Source organism: Candoia aspera, chromosome 4, assembly GCF_035149785.1.
Source record: "Candoia aspera isolate rCanAsp1 chromosome 4, rCanAsp1.hap2, whole genome shotgun sequence".
Lineage (NCBI taxonomy): Eukaryota > Metazoa > Chordata > Lepidosauria > Squamata > Boidae > Candoia > Candoia aspera.
In genome coordinates, this window is record NC_086156.1 from 52,301,904 (window position 1) to 52,316,043 (window position 14,140).

The 14,140-nt window shown below is 35.1% G+C and overlaps 1 protein-coding gene across 1 annotated transcript in view; it reads left to right on the forward strand.

Annotated features, from left to right (window-relative positions):
* The window catches only part of ULK4 (unc-51 like kinase 4), a 214,459-nt gene that overhangs the window by 68,706 nt on the left and 131,613 nt on the right, over positions 1-14,140 (forward strand). The window contains exons 19-23 of the mRNA XM_063304147.1: positions 2,510-2,671; positions 3,864-4,046; positions 6,952-7,079; positions 10,553-10,686; positions 13,494-13,615. Coding sequence (XP_063160217.1) covers positions 2,510-2,671; positions 3,864-4,046; positions 6,952-7,079; positions 10,553-10,686; positions 13,494-13,615 — 729 coding nt within the window. The remainder of the gene's footprint in view (positions 1-2,509; positions 2,672-3,863; positions 4,047-6,951; positions 7,080-10,552; positions 10,687-13,493; positions 13,616-14,140) is intronic.

The window sequence follows — 14,140 nt, forward strand, 5'->3', positions numbered from 1 at the left end:
TGCCATTTGGATCTTATTTTTATTTATATTTATTGTCTACTTGTAATTGTATTTTTATATATCGTATTTTTATATATTAATTATATATATCTGGTGGGAGGAGATGGGCAGTTACAAATTTGATAAATAAATACAGATGGGGGTATCAATTAATTATAAAAAAGATACTTTATTTTACCCTCATTTTAATCAGTAGCTACTCTTTTTTGGGAGGGTCTGGGTGCAGCCCTTTTTTCAGAGGGCAGCTTTTGCCAGTAAAATACTTAAATACATGTACATATACCAGTATGTCACTAGTACCCATTTATTGGCAAAGAATTAGAAGGCTCTTGGATTCAATTCTGCTGTGATTGGAAGCCCTTAGTTGACAATGTTTATAATTTTTTCTCTTTCTACTTTTCCTTGAAGGCAAGGGATCACCTTAAATCAGGGTCATCTTTCTGTCAGATACATACAATATTTCCACTATGTTGTTCGTACCAAATATGTAGATGATACAAAATTGGATATGATAGTTAATACTCCATTCCAGAATGAAGATTTTGAGCAGCCATTTTACTTTCTAATGTAATGCTATGTTCATTTTAATTGTTTCTTGTACACTGCCTAGAGTCTGTATGATTGGGCTGGTCCATAAATATTGCTAAATGAGAGAGAGAGAGAGAGAGAGAGAGAGAGAAGGGCTTGAAATAAAAGAATGAAATTTAAGAGACAAAAGGAATCAAGCACGTATATAGGATGAGAAATACCTGGCTTGGTTATAGAGTTGTGCAAAGGTAATAGTAGTTGATTTCAAACTGAACTTGCAGTGCAATTTTAGGCTGTATCAAAAAAAGTTTGGCTTCCAAATTGCAGAAGTAATAATGCTGCTGTATTCTGCATTGGTTAGACCCAATCTAAGTGCTAGCACACTTCAAGGATTCAGACAAGAATAATATAGGTTGGGAGAAGAGCAGAAAGTGTCATCAAGGGGTTAGATGTGAAAAGATACTGAAGAAATTGGGAATATTTAGCCTTCAGAAGCGAAGACTGAAAGAATGCTGTATAGAAAAAGTTCAAGACTTGTTATCTTGTCATTTCAGAGTGCCAGACATAAAATAATAGATTAAAATTACAAGAAGGCATATTTAACAGTGAAGCCAATTACCCAGAAAACAGAGGGCTACCCTTTGCATGTTGTGTTTAGGCATTACCTAGATAGCCATCTGTTAGGGCACTTTAATTTGGACTCCTGCACTGAGCAGGGGGGCTGAATTTCCAGTTCTGTGATTCTGTGTGTCTGGCCATTCTAGCTAGTTCAATATGTGAATAGTTATTGTGATTTACAAAGCACTATATTCAGTAATCGTGCTTAAGCAAATAATGGTGTAGCTTGGTATGTAAATCTAATCAAATATTAGACAAAATATTTGAAAAGTTAGCTGAAGTTGCAAAGATAATTTTAATGCTAACCAATGTTTAATGAAGAGTCATCTAGTTACTATAATATCCATATTCATGTACTGTATGTGATATGAGTACACCACACACAGATACAAGAATAAACTTCTTTACAGAAGCAAGAATTTTTACAAATGGTACATGTTAGTACTGTGTAATATTGATACTAATTATTCCATTTTGATTTAGTCTGAATAGTTTTGTTTGTACTGTGAACAACATGTACCTGATATTCAAAAGATGTATTAAGCTAAAACAAAACATTACTTTACTTTAAACATTGTTTTATGCAGATAGTTTTCAACTAAATATAGGTATTTAACCTTTATTTGTAAAAATAATGTTTTGCAATAGATGTAAGAGGAGCAAAGCTTGTATTTTATTTTCCATTTCTTACTGATAATTTTGCTCTACAGTGGATTATATTCATTCATTATTTATTTATTTTATGAAGGGGAGACAAATAGAATGCATAAGGTTATTGGAATTAATCTTAAATATTAAAGTGGAAATGAACTATGCCAAACAAGAAAATGATAGTCAAACTTCGCTATCAATTAAAATATCAATCCACATACAGGATTGTTATTCATAAGTACTTGTGTAAAAAAGGGCATCTGGTATCTCCGCTTTAAATCTTCTAACGAAAAGGACATTAATGAAATCTCTTGGACAAGGGATTTATTTATCTATTTTCAGCTCTCATCTTTGTTGTGAGATGGAGAAAAAAAAAGTTCTGTTTATGTTCTAGTTTATTAGATTTCCCATACAGTATTTGCTAACACTGTATACTGACCAAAAGATGGAAAAAGGCTGGAATAAAGAACACATGAGTGTGTTCCTAATCCTAATATTATTTGATTGCTGATAAGCAGAAGCTATTTTAAGGCATGGGAATATAAAGCAACATCATTTCAATCTGGCCTTGTAGTGCAATAGAAATAACATACTTAATTAGTCACATGTTTGGGGAATTTTCCACACATGTAATTTTCTTGTGTCTTTGAATAGATGTTTTAACATTTTTTCCTCCTCATAAATGATAATTAATCATGTTTTCCTTTTCTAGGAAGAACGTGTTATAAATCATATAGCAGCAAAAATTGTTGAAAATGTATGCTCTACTTTCTCTTCTCACGCTCAAGGATTTATTACTGGAGAAATTGGACTTGTGTTGTGGTATCTTTTTATGCATTCCACCATAGATTCTTTGAGAATAACTGCTATCTCAGTAAGTTTTTGTTTGTTTGTTTGTTTGTTTGTTTAAGAGGATATTCAGTTCATAATTTTCATGACATTTTTTTAAATCCTAAGATTTGCAGTAAAAACTCAATTCTCCAGACCTCCACTCAGCAGACTTAGGATGCAGTGGACATAATTTTAGGTTGGAATTCATCCCCAAATAATGACAATGTCTGTTGTTTCTAAATCAATGCCAACAATGAACATAATGTATGTTATTGGAGTAGTTTCATAATTCACATTTTTATATCATTTGCATCAATGTGTGTCAGTTTACATCATTTGTTTAATTATGTAATTAAACAGATATGTAAATGGATGCATCACATCACATGAATTTGGATGTAAAAGTCATTTAGGTTTAATAGGTCCACCTTGCCTCAAATGGTTCATTTAATTGAGGTTTTACTATAATAGAAATATATTTTTAAAATGATCTATTTAGTACTACCAGTACATATAGCATTTATATGCAATGTTAGATAGTGCTTTCTTAAGATTCCCTAAAAAAAGAAAACTTGTGGTATGAAAGAAAGTGTGTGCTCATTTTCCCATCAGTTTAATGCAAGCAGCTTCTGTTAGTTAACCTAATTTTGTGACATGGCTTCCAAAAATTAATCTATGTGGAGGTGCCTTCCTAGTTATGGAATATCCTTCATGCTGCTCAGAGAACAGTGTTTCACAATTAAAAAAACATCATTTTAACAGAGAGTTAAAATATAAAGTTCTTGGTGCTCTCTGAACTTGGATGTTTGCTTGCAGATGTTTCATTGCCCAACTAGGTAACATCATCAATGTGATTTGTGATTGATGATGTTACCTAGTCGGGTAATGAAATGTTTGCAAGCAAGTAACCAAGCTCAGACAGCACCAAGATCTCCACAGTTCAACCCTGAGCTACAGGTATTCTCTTCTATTGGTGTTAAAATATAATAAAAACAATGATTTCATTCATTTTATGTCTACTTTAGTGGGATTCATTGGTGGAAAGCAGGATAGACTTATTAAAAATAAATAAAATGATGTTACAATCTTACACTTTTCCTCAAAAACCTAATAACCAAGAGTGGAATTATTTTATTATGTTTTTAACTGTGGTAAACTACTGTATTTTGAGAGTCTTGACACTACTTTGTATTTACATTTATTAAAGTTATTTAAACAGAGTTTGTTTTATACAGGCATTATGTAAAATTACTCGGCACTCGCCTAGTGTTTTCCAGAGTGTAATTGAGAAGGTGGGATTAACAGCTGTGATACATTCAGTGGCAACTGGAATTTGCAGAGTTCAACAGTACATGCTGACAATGTTGTCTGCTTTGTTATCATGTGGGATCCATTTGCAGAGGCTGACTCAAGAAAAGGTTTGATTTAAATTTGCTCCTCTGTATTGTGAAAGAAGCATTTATACAAACTTATTTTAGTAATGGTTTTAAACTTTGAAACATCCAACTAACATTTTGCCTCCTTACTTCTCAACTGTTCATTTCCTACTCTGTGTTCCCATCCTGTTTTTACATGTGATTTCATTTGATTGTGCTTTCAAATCTAATTTTATTCATTCTGTTGTTTTGTTTTCTTTTTTCTTTCTTTCTTTATCTATCTAATTTATCCCCGCCCATCTCCTCCCATCGGAGGCCTCTGGGCAGTTTACAACAAGTGATTAAAACCATCAGAATAATACAAAAAATAAAATACAGTAAAAATAGTATAAATAGAAATAAAAAATAAAGAATAAAAAATCCAAGCGATGAAACATCTAAAACAGTCCAAGTGTGGGAGGAGTGGTCTATAACAACCATCCCCATGTAGCTCTATTCCCTCTCCACCCCAAGCGAGGCGGCAGAACCAGGTCTTCAGACTCCGCCGAAAGGCCAGGAGCGATGGGGCCAATCTCACCTCCAGGGCAGCATGTTCCACAGGGCGGGAGCTACTGCAGAGAAGGCCCGCTTCCTGGACCCCGCCAGATGAAATTCTTTTACAGACGGGGTCCGTAGCATGCCCTCTCTGCACAGGTGGGACGGGTTGTTGTAATGGGGAAGAGGTGGTCCCTCAGGTAACCTGGCCTCATGCCATGTAGGGCTTTAAAGGTGATAACCAACACCTTGAATTGGACCCGGAAGCAAACTGGTACCCAATGCAGCTCGCGCAGCAGTGGTGTTACATGTGCCCTTTTCTTCCCTCCATTTTTCTCTTCATCCTCCACCAGTCTCTTTCCAGGTTTGAGAAACTCCATAGTATTGTCTTCTATCCATATCACAGTATTGTATTGTTAAGGTTGTGGTTTCCATTGAGTCCATTTTTTTATTCATTGTTTCCACTTAGCTCCATGTAAGCTTAACTACTATTCCTTTGGCTTTGGGCAAGTGCACTCTTCTGTGGAACTGCCATCATAATCCAGTGCTTTCCTTTAGAAGTTTGTACAGCTGTTTCACTGATTTCTAGTACAAGGATGAAAGTCAGTCTTGAGAAGCATAGGTGTTTGAAGGATGGAATGGTAGAGGGGGCAAATGATAAAATGTGTGTCACACACAGGTACAAAAGGGGAATCGTTTGTGTATTAATATCACAATGCACATTGTACATTTCTAACAAAATCTTAGCCTGCTGCAGGCGTTTCTCTAGGAATAGACTTTGGCTATGTCTCCAACTGAAACTCAGTTAATGGCCTTGTTACGCTTGTTCGTATTTCTCTGCCTTTCCCTTTCATCATGAGTATGTAATCTGTTTTTCTCTGTTACAGATTTCTTTAAAGCTTTATTTCTTATTTAAATATGTAGGTCTACAAAGTCAGTTAATATCCCCTTCTGATGATTAGGTGATGCCATTTTGGCTATGTTAGCATATACCTGAACATCACTAAAAGAGGAAATGGTAACTAAAATAAGCTGAAGGTAAAATAACGAGAAGTAAAATTTGACATGGTTTTTTTTTTGGCTTATCCCATGGCCCTAAGGTAAAAAAAATAATAATAATGACAACTACTTTGACTTAGTCTTTCCTAGGCACTTAAAAGAAAAAAAGGTTACTGATTGAATCTAAAGCTGTACTTCAATTATGCTATTAATCTATAGTTTAATTTATAAGTGAAATTTAGAAATACCTTGTTCAGTAATAATATTTTCAGTAAACTGGACATTTCTTTTTAACCATACAAAGAGTAAAGATAAAGGTTCAGGGAAATAATTGTGATTCCTGTAATTTAATTAGGTTGTGGTAAAAGCCTTTGTTTGCCTTAATATAATAACCTCATCATCATTAACTAATTATGATGCACATGTTGCACTTAAATATATATAATAATATCATGGAAATTAGGAAGAAATTGGGAAGAATTACTCATACTTTATACTACTATTCTGTGTAGAAATGTATCATTTAAACTAATTTCAAAATAAATTCTAGAGCTCAAGTACATTATAATTTGTACAAAATTTCACATAGTGAATTAGCATAATTGATATAATTTCATATGACTACATATTTTTCTGGTTGTATTTTTGGTCACAAAATGAATTTCAAATGTAGGACTTTACTTTCAGCTTTGTCTTTCATTAATTTTAGTCATCTGTAATCCATTATTTAATTTTTTATATATTTTTTCTAATCACTTTTCATGTTTTTAATAAATTAGATCTTCTTGGGAATGTTCTACATTTTCAGTTTGTTACAATACAGGAAATAGCTCAGAAAAATGGCATTTTCTTGTATCCTAAAGAAAACTGCATTAAGAGGCATTTCTGCAATGTACAGCAGACTTGCACAGCTCCATAAACTTGCTACATCTCTCCTAAAATATCTGTGTAAATATGCTGCTGACTAACTAATTTATTTATTGCCGAGGTATCCAAATCGGGGGAGGGGGCAAGGGGAAGTAAATGATAAAAGCAGTGTTGTGTTGCAGTATCTGCCCCTTTTGTATGTGGCTCATGTTGCATGCACATAAAGAAGGGATGGAGCTTATTTTGATGAAAACTCTGGATCTTGTGGAAACTTCTAGTTTATAACATATATATTCTACCCTTCAGTGGGAGGTCAAAATGGGATATATAGGAATCTCCCCTCATTTGATCCTCTCAAAGGCCACTTGTGAAGTACAGTGGGAGAAGATGACTAAGAATAACTGACACAAAATTAACCAATCAGCTCTTCCCCTGTCCAGCTCCAACATCTTGACCATTATATTGCATTGGCTGCCTTGTCTGTATGCGTATACATCTATATGTTTGTATTTCCCACTGAATCAGTGTTTGTACTTCTTCTGCCCAGGACCTCGTAACTACAGTTATTCGACTTCTTGAAAGTCCTTCTACTTCAATTCGAGCAAAAGCCTTTTTGGTCCTATTACAAATTTTAAGTAATAATAAGGAGATGCTACTTCTGAGTTGCCAAGCAAGGTAGAGGACTCATAAATATTTTAATTTAACATTAAAATATTCAAAAACTTTTACTACTGGATTGCTTCATGTTAATGTGTATTTGTTAGATTTCATTGCTAAGGCTATGCAGGATGATCTGATAAATTACTATCACAATTATGAAATGAATGTTCTCTGGTTGCACTTATTAAACGTTCTGTACAGCTCTGGAAACTTTTATAGGCCTGTATGACACTACCATGCTACTCTTAGCAAGTCAGTAATTGAAACATGACTTTGTGATACAGTTTATTGTGATGTTTCACAGACTCCTACATGAGCAGACCAGGGAAAACTGGAATCAGTACTCCTATTCGGCATATTGCTATGGTATTGGTCAATTCAAAATGTAGCACAGTTGCTAAGCCACATTTACTTGTCCTTATCTTTGAAAATTACCTTGTTATACCTTTCTTGATTAAAGAATAATTGGGCGGGGTAGGGTTACTGTTTTGAGTAATGCATACTTTTATTGGGGTTCTCTGGCTTTAAATAGATCATTACTGGTCACGGGTTGCAGATGTTTCACCTTGCATTCCAATGAGGCTTCCTCAGCATAATGGTCTAGAAGTGGGGGATTGCAGTATTTATAGTCTTTGTGGAATTTGAATTCTGTGTGTTGGTTGGTGATGGGATCTCTTAGGAAGCATTAATTGATTGGTGGTTGGGAATGGTGTTAGCTCTCTCTTCTGATTGGTCCACCTCATTACTCAGTTGTGTATGATTTGACCAGCTGGTAAATCATATCTAGTTCCATTGATCTGTTGATGGTTCTTTTATTTGAGTGCCAGGAATTGTCTGGCTTTTCTGCTGTTTGTGTGATCAATTGTTTTCATAATTTGAGTATTGTACTTTATTTTATTTCCACTTTTGTTTCCTGTGAGAGTTTGACAGTTTTTAAATTCAGAGCATCTGTTTTCATTTGTTTTTAAAAAAACATAATAGAACAGGGTTTATATTTTGAGGAAGCAAGATAAAATGGGAAAAGAAAATCTGGGTAAGTGTTTTATACTTAGGAAAGGAACCTTAAAGATACAATATCAGTATTAAAATAGAAACAAAATGCTGGTTTTCCATTGAAACAAAATGCTGGTTTTCCGTTGCTGAAGGGAATATAAAATCATAAATCTGCAGTAATTTGCTGAAGGAAAGAATGACTTCTAGGTGTGTACATGCATGTGCCCAGCCCCAACTCCAGATATGATGGCCTTGACAAAAAAGATTGCTCACCCATCATCTAATAACTGCTTATGTCAGAAAATACTTAAGCAAGCTTACACTCCAAAGGTTGGAGTGTTTTTCAGTACCACCTTGTCTAAAGGAAAAGATAGGGGTGAAGGGGTTCAGTCTCCTTCAAACCTTTCATACCTTCAACCCATGTCTCTTAATATTTCCTTCTTAACAAAGTCATCTATAAGGGCAAAAGGTTTGGGGGGGGTTGGTAACATAAGAGTTGGGTTAATTGTAATGTTTAAGTATTTTCGCTCAAGAAAGCCTAAAAGCATGTCTTTGTGTGTGCACATGTAAACACACACACACAAGGCAGGTAAAGAAACTTTAAATAAATCCTATGATATAGCAGTATTTGAACTAGCATTTTTTCTGTAGTAAAGGTTATGCTGAATAACTTTTTCCCAGAATTTTTTTTGACATGTTGTGTAGCTTTTCTACATTTCATAAGGTGTGAATAAGCCTTGTTTTAAATAAAGCTGAACTGTTTAAACATATTGTTTTCAGCTTGTCATACAAATGTTTATAATTAGCTGCTGGAAATGAAATGGTCATATACATAAGAAAATACTATTTTATATCATTGTAGAATTATTTAATCCACAAAATTTATACTTATTTTTCAGATAGAGAAACATCTTTGAAAATTTTACTTTAAACAGAGAAAAACAACAACAATCTTGGCTTAACCAGAAACTAGGACCAGATACCAGGAAGGAACTGATATCTGAATTACTATGTCTAAATTACTATGCATCTTTGGGAAAACTTAAGTGTTTTAAACTAGCATATTTTATAGGATATTGTTTTAAATGTTCCCAAAAAACAACTAATATAACAGTGGGTTCTGAGATTGTCATCTAGTATCCTTTCTCAAAACAATCAGTAGGTGTAATCTGACTCTCTTACACAAAAGATGAAAGATCATGAGAAAAAGAACCAGCTACACAGGTCTTAATTTGCCTGCATAGAGATTTCTCATTTAGAGAGCAGATGCGCAGTAGGAGCCACTGCAATCAGAACAAAATCCATGTTTCCAACACATATTTACAAACGCAAAATTAGTATTCTTTGCTATTTGTCGTATCTGTATAGCACTTTCTGCAAAGAAAATTTTGTAAATCCTGCCAGATGTTAGCTGTTAATTTGGGAGGGGGAAGGAAAAGTACCTAATAAAGCATTTTAAAAACTAATTGACAATAATTAGTTGCTGGCCTCCATCAGTCAATAATTTATTGATCAGTAAGAGAGAGCCAGTTTGGTATACTGGTGAAGGTGCTGGCCTAGAAACCAGGAGACTGAGTTCTAGGCCTCCTTTAGGCATGAAAGCCAGCTGGGCCAGTCCCTCTCTCTCAGCCTAATCCACCTCATGGGGTTGGGGAAATAGGAGGCAGGAGTATTAAGTATGCTTGCCATCTTGACATTATTATTACTATTACTATGATTTTTAGCAGACCACCTCAGAGTTGGAATAAGGAGGAATATGGATGAGCTTCTTATTTACAACCTACCACTGAGTAATTCTTACTGTATTCCAATTGATATTATGTGGTTAGATGGTTTATTTCACATCTGCAATTAGTTTTTCTAAAAATAGAATTACATAGAATTTTAACGATGCTAAAAGTACTGCTTTATTTTGGAAGTGAATATTCATGTAAAAGGAGTCACTAGTTTGATCTAAAGAACATGAAACCATGCATTATCTTTCTTAGTCCTCATACATCAAATAGATTTTTCCCTGCATAGACCACTTTTTTCCAGACTGCTGGCAAAGTGAAGCAGCCATGCATGTACACAGATATGAAGAAGATCTGGGAAATGGAATGGCTACTGCCATTTAATTTGGCCTCTTACAAGATCTGATGTAGCAATCTTATAGTGTCATATTTTCCTCTGCTACATTGTGATGGACTTGCTTATCCAATAATAGATTCCTATATTTAATGTTAGGCAATTGCTACCATAAGAAGAAATAGCAGATTAATGTGTTTAGAACTGGACTTCATATGGAAGCAAAATTGTAGCTAAATAACCAGTTACGGCTATTGCCACCACTTAAATAATTTCCCCTGGTTTTACTGTCACAGAATTAAGATTCTGATCATTCATAATTAACTCTGAAACAACTGGTCCTAAAATTGGTTTTCTAATAAGGTTAGTGTCAATCATCTTTTGGAGAAATGTCAGGGTCTTTTTTGTTTTGCCTTTTTTGAAAGCAGATTGGTGATGTACATAGAAAGGGACAGCAGAAAAGCTACCCCAGGAAAAGAGCAGCAAAGCAGCAATGAATACCTATCAAGATGCCTGGATCTTCTCATCTATCACATTGTGCAAGAGCTGCCCCTAATTCTAGGTAAATTCTGTGGCTTTAATATAAAATAGCTTCCCCTTTTGTTCTTCATGTGTTTTCCTTTAAAATGCTTCAGAATAGTACCTGGAAAATCTTTCAGTATTAGCACTAGCAATGGGCCACAAATATTCCCCATATCTGATCTTTCGACATGGGCAAGTTCAAAGTGATGCACATTGATGCCAAAAATCCTAATTACTCATACAGACTAATGGGATCAGAGGATCTTGGAGTAATGGTAAACAGTTCAATAAAGGTATTGACACATTGAGCGTCTGCCATAAAAAAGGCCAACAGCATGTTAGGAATAATAAGAAATGGTATTAAAAATACAGATGTCTTTATGGTGCAACTGCATCTGGAATATTGTGTGCTGTTCTGGTCACCACACCTAATAAAGAATATAGTGATGGTTCAGAGGAGGGTGACTAAGATGATCAAGGGTCTGGTACAGCTTCCTATGAGGGAAAGTTGCAACACCTGGGGCTTTTTTGTCTAGAAAGGAGGCAAATGAAAGGGGATATGATTCAGGTGTAGAAAATTATGCATGGTGTGGGTAAAGTGGACAAGGAAAAGGTATTTTCCCCTTCCCAAAATATTAGAACCAGAGAGGTCACCCAATGAAATTGAATCCTGGAAGAATCAGGACAGAAAAAAGGAAATGTGTTTCTACAGAACACGTAATTAAACTTTGAAATTCACTACCACAAGATGTGATGTTAGCTACCAGCTTGGTTGGCTCCAAAAAAAAAATGTTGGACCAATTCATGGATCTCATGGGGTTCAGTGACTATTCGCCTTGATGGCAGTGTGATTGCCTCTGAAGGCCATCTGGTGGGAGACAGGCGGGCTTCCTTGTGCAGTTGGTTGGCCTCTATGAAAACAGACTAGATGGCCCAGGGTCCAATCCATCAGGGCATTGTTTATGTTCTTAGTTTCTCTCACATCTTTATATATATGTCCCCAATGCATGGTACACCTAGCAAGTTCGTGATATGCATGCAGCTTCTCCTGCCCAGCTAATTGGGAGTGATGTAAAATGAGGATAGCACACAGAACAATTCTTGTTGCATCTAGTTTCCCCATTTAAGTTGTATTTTGGACACATTGCCAACTCAGTGAGAGGGACATCCCTATCCAGTTTTCTAGCTTACTCTCCCAAACTTGCCAAGCATCTCTGAGTTCAGCTTTGGGGAATATGCAGATGGAGAAAGGAGAGGAAAGTTACCAATATGTGCTGTAGAGACTTACGAGATATGCTACTTCAATAAGTTTACATTCCAGGAACAGCAATGATAATTAAATTAACAGCAGTAGAAAAGGCATAATGCTATAATGCAGAAGTAACAAAGGATCTCAAGGAGAGGAGCTTCATGAAGCATCCATTTCTATGGAGCTAGGAAGATCAAATTTTGTGTCACACTGATAATATAATTTTTTATGAGGAGAACAGTGGTAATACATATAGAAAAGAAAAGATAAATTGGATTTGTTTGAGAACAGACTTAACATTTCTAGGTGTATAAGAGCTTTGTGGAATAAAGTAAATGCAAGTTAAATTAGAGGAGAAGTACTGATGAGATACAACTGAGATTCAAAATATACCAAGTTTAAGATTTTAAAACAATGTTATAAATCAATATAAAAGAGATCTTCTAATCAGGGATGCATAACTATTTGGATCTAAAGTGAACATGGCACTTCAGAGGGACATACTTGTCAGCTCCTCCTTAAAGAAACTAGATCTTTACCTGGACTTATATAACAGCTGTGCAGTCCCAGGAAAATTGTGTTTGAGTTGAGGTGACTATAGGTATGACACCCTTGCCATGCTCTGTTGGTACCTCCTTGATGCAAATTCATATTTTCCCTTTTCACTTCCAACCTGAGTAGCTGCACATTCCTATATCTCATGGAATAGCTGTTTCTGAAATAAATATTTAATTGATTTATATTCTGTTTCAGTGATAGAATTGAGAAATAATGTGCTTCTAATGACACAGTGAGAAACGTAGAAGAGCTGGAGGGCTAAGCAGTCAGTCTGCTTGTCAAATTTCAGTTCGTTCTTCCTGAGAAGTGTTTTTCTTTTCTTTTTGAAGGAAGTATTAAGTCTTTAATACATTAATACTGGTAATATGTTGTTGGCTGCTGAGTTCCTAAATAATCAAATTGTCAGAATTTATTAGAAATTGTTTAATGGCTCATTTAAGTTATCTGTATTTTATATCTAAGCATTAAAACCTTTGACTCATCCAGTAGATGTAGATATATGTAAATTGCACATGCTATTTATTCAAACAGTAGGAAGTCATTTAAGACATATATTTTTAAATTATTATGTTGCATAATCATGTTAAGCATAGAAATGCTTAATAAAATTTGATTGAATGTGCTTAAGCCTGAATTCAGCTATGCAAACTGAATTTTGCTGTTCAGTCAAAATTTTACTAGATTTCAGCAAGTTTTCAGCTATGTTCTTATACTTTGTATAGCTCACTTCACAGTATGATATGTAAACCAAAAAGGATCTACAGAATTCAGTGCAAGAAAGACAACTTGCATTCTTCTGAGTGAGACTATGGCAACCTTTAGCATAGGATAAGTAATTGTTGCACTTTGATGCTCTTGGCCAATGGGCTTCATTGGAACATGTGAATCAAATTTGTGCTATGCCTAAAAGTAGTTTTTTGGGGGGTTAATATGTGTGTGATAAATCAGCTACAGGAATTTGAAAACCATGGTTTATAGTTTAGTTGCCTGGCAAAAAGATTGATGCTTGCTTTTAATATTGCGATGCTTGTAATTTGTAGGTGAAATTCTTGCTGCTTTAGCTAATGTATCAGGACGTAAACATCCATCAACGGTTCAGGCCAAACAACTGAAAGGATGTCTTCCAATGATGCCTGTGGTACTTCATCTTGTGACATCTCAGGTACTGTTAAGAGTAGCAAAAGAAGCATATTACTGCCTTGCTGACTGTTTTTGGACTCTGTTGGCTGTAAGCCAATATATGCGTATACCTATATCCTTCATGCTATTCCCTTTTGGGGAAAGCATCATTATGCAAATGGTAGAAAAAGAGTAAGAGTAGTAACCAAAATTAATTGGGTGCAGAAGATAGGAGAAAAGAAAAGGAAATCTAACTAAATCTAGTTTATGGCATCACCATTCACTATAAATCTGCTCATTATGGGATGTCATCATTTGTTAACATTGATCAGTTTTGTCACAAACTTCCTTCAGGTAAGTAAATTATATTATGTATCCATGACTTGTTTTCCCCTTCAGCCAGCCATCTTCACTTTCTAGAAGAATAGACAAGGTAATCAATGTATCATTAGCCAGTGTGCACACTTAGAGAATTGTAGCCTCTGCTCCTTGCCCCCCATGCTATTCTCGTTGTACTGTTGTCACTCTGCTTCCACTCTGAGTACTATTGGAAGGGGAAGAAAAGGAA